Source organism: Wasmannia auropunctata, unplaced genomic scaffold (genome assembly GCF_000956235.1).
Source record: "Wasmannia auropunctata unplaced genomic scaffold, wasmannia.A_1.0 LD336064.1, whole genome shotgun sequence".
NCBI lineage: Eukaryota > Metazoa > Arthropoda > Insecta > Hymenoptera > Formicidae > Wasmannia > Wasmannia auropunctata.
In genome coordinates this window covers 144,716-146,109 of record NW_012026826.1, presented here as the reverse complement: position 1 = coordinate 146,109, position 1,394 = coordinate 144,716, and the positions used below count along the sequence as shown (strand labels likewise).

The window sequence follows — 1,394 nt, the reverse complement described above, 5'->3', positions numbered from 1 at the left end:
CCCCCCCCCGCGCCGTGCGCTACAGGCGACCGCGGTGGGCAGCCGTATTTTGCCACGCGTTCGATGATCTTTATAAATTAATATTTCGGTAACTATTGCGAAGATCATTGCAAAATGATAGAGGACTTTTCTGCTCAGTTTAGCCCACTCTATCTATCTACGAACGATTTACCATTGAGTACCGAACATCCTGTATAATTGAAAAATATTTATATTACCATAGAATCAGAGAAATCTAAAAAAATGAATTGAAATAAATCAATTCGTTATTCCTTCTGGCACATCTACTATTAATATAACTTGTAATTGTGTAACACATGTAATACATATAGAATTTAATAAAGCGTCGATATTTTCAAACTCGAACTTGAGAACGTACATCAAGAGAAGTTATTAATATAATATATACAACTTAATCGCAGAAAGAAATCGTTATTCACGGGTCACACAAAATTTATTACCAAGCACCAAGATCCGCTTTAGACCCCGTTTGGCGTTTTCTATCTTGTTTGAATTTTTGAACGGTCTCGATTAGATTTTCATATGAAAAAATTTTAACTTTTAACTTTTCAGTTAAACTCAACTTTTTTTATTAACTTAACTTTTAATTCAATTAATTTTATCATGGTTTAACTTATATCTTTAACAAAGTTATATTTTCAAGGCTCTTAACTTTAACTTATCTTAGTTAAAAAAAAGATTAACTTATCCAACCCTGTCAAAAACCTAAATCGTCTTCGAGTTTTTGACAAAACGAAAAATCTCTATGTTAACTTACCTATCTTACTGTACATTGGCAGGTATATATGGCAATGGAACAGAAAGGATGGTAGATGGGACACCCACCACAGTAGACAAGTATCCGCATGTCTGCGCCATAATGGTCCGAGGAGATTACTTTTGCGGCGGTAGCATAATAGCACCAAACTGCATCTTAACTGCCGCGCATTGCGTCTTGCCACTGATTAAGTACAATCTTAAGGGAGATACGAAAATTGTTACTGGCACAACCTATTTCAATAAAGGTGGACATTCTTATAAAATGGATGGCTGTTGGCACCACCCCGAATATGATGTTAACGCTCGAGGAAGAACTCAACATGACATGGGTTTGATAAAGGTACAAACACTTACATACAGATTATAATATACATACATACATATTATATTAACTTTTGATATGCAGTGGCGGTCAAAAGAAAGTTTAAAGTCGGTACCCATGTATAGTTTAAAAAAGTTGTTTTTTTCAAATTGCTGGAAAAAATCAGTTTTTTCCGAAAAATTGGTTTTTTTTGCAAAAAATTGCTATGTAAACGATATATTACCTAATTTTTAATATATATTTTTAATACACATTTTCAGTACATTAAATATTAATTGGGATTCAGAAAGTA

General features: G+C 33.2%; 1 protein-coding gene across 1 annotated transcript in view; it reads left to right on the top strand.

Annotated features, from left to right (window-relative positions):
• LOC105450293 (trypsin epsilon-like) overlaps window positions 1–1,147 on the top strand; it is an 8,141-nt gene extending 6,994 nt beyond the window's left edge. The window contains exon 3 of the mRNA XM_011690078.1: window positions 801–1,147. Within this exon, the coding sequence (XP_011688380.1) occupies window positions 801–1,147 (347 nt within the window). The remainder of the gene's footprint in view (window positions 1–800) is intronic.
• Window positions 1,148–1,394: the final 247 nt, after the last annotated feature.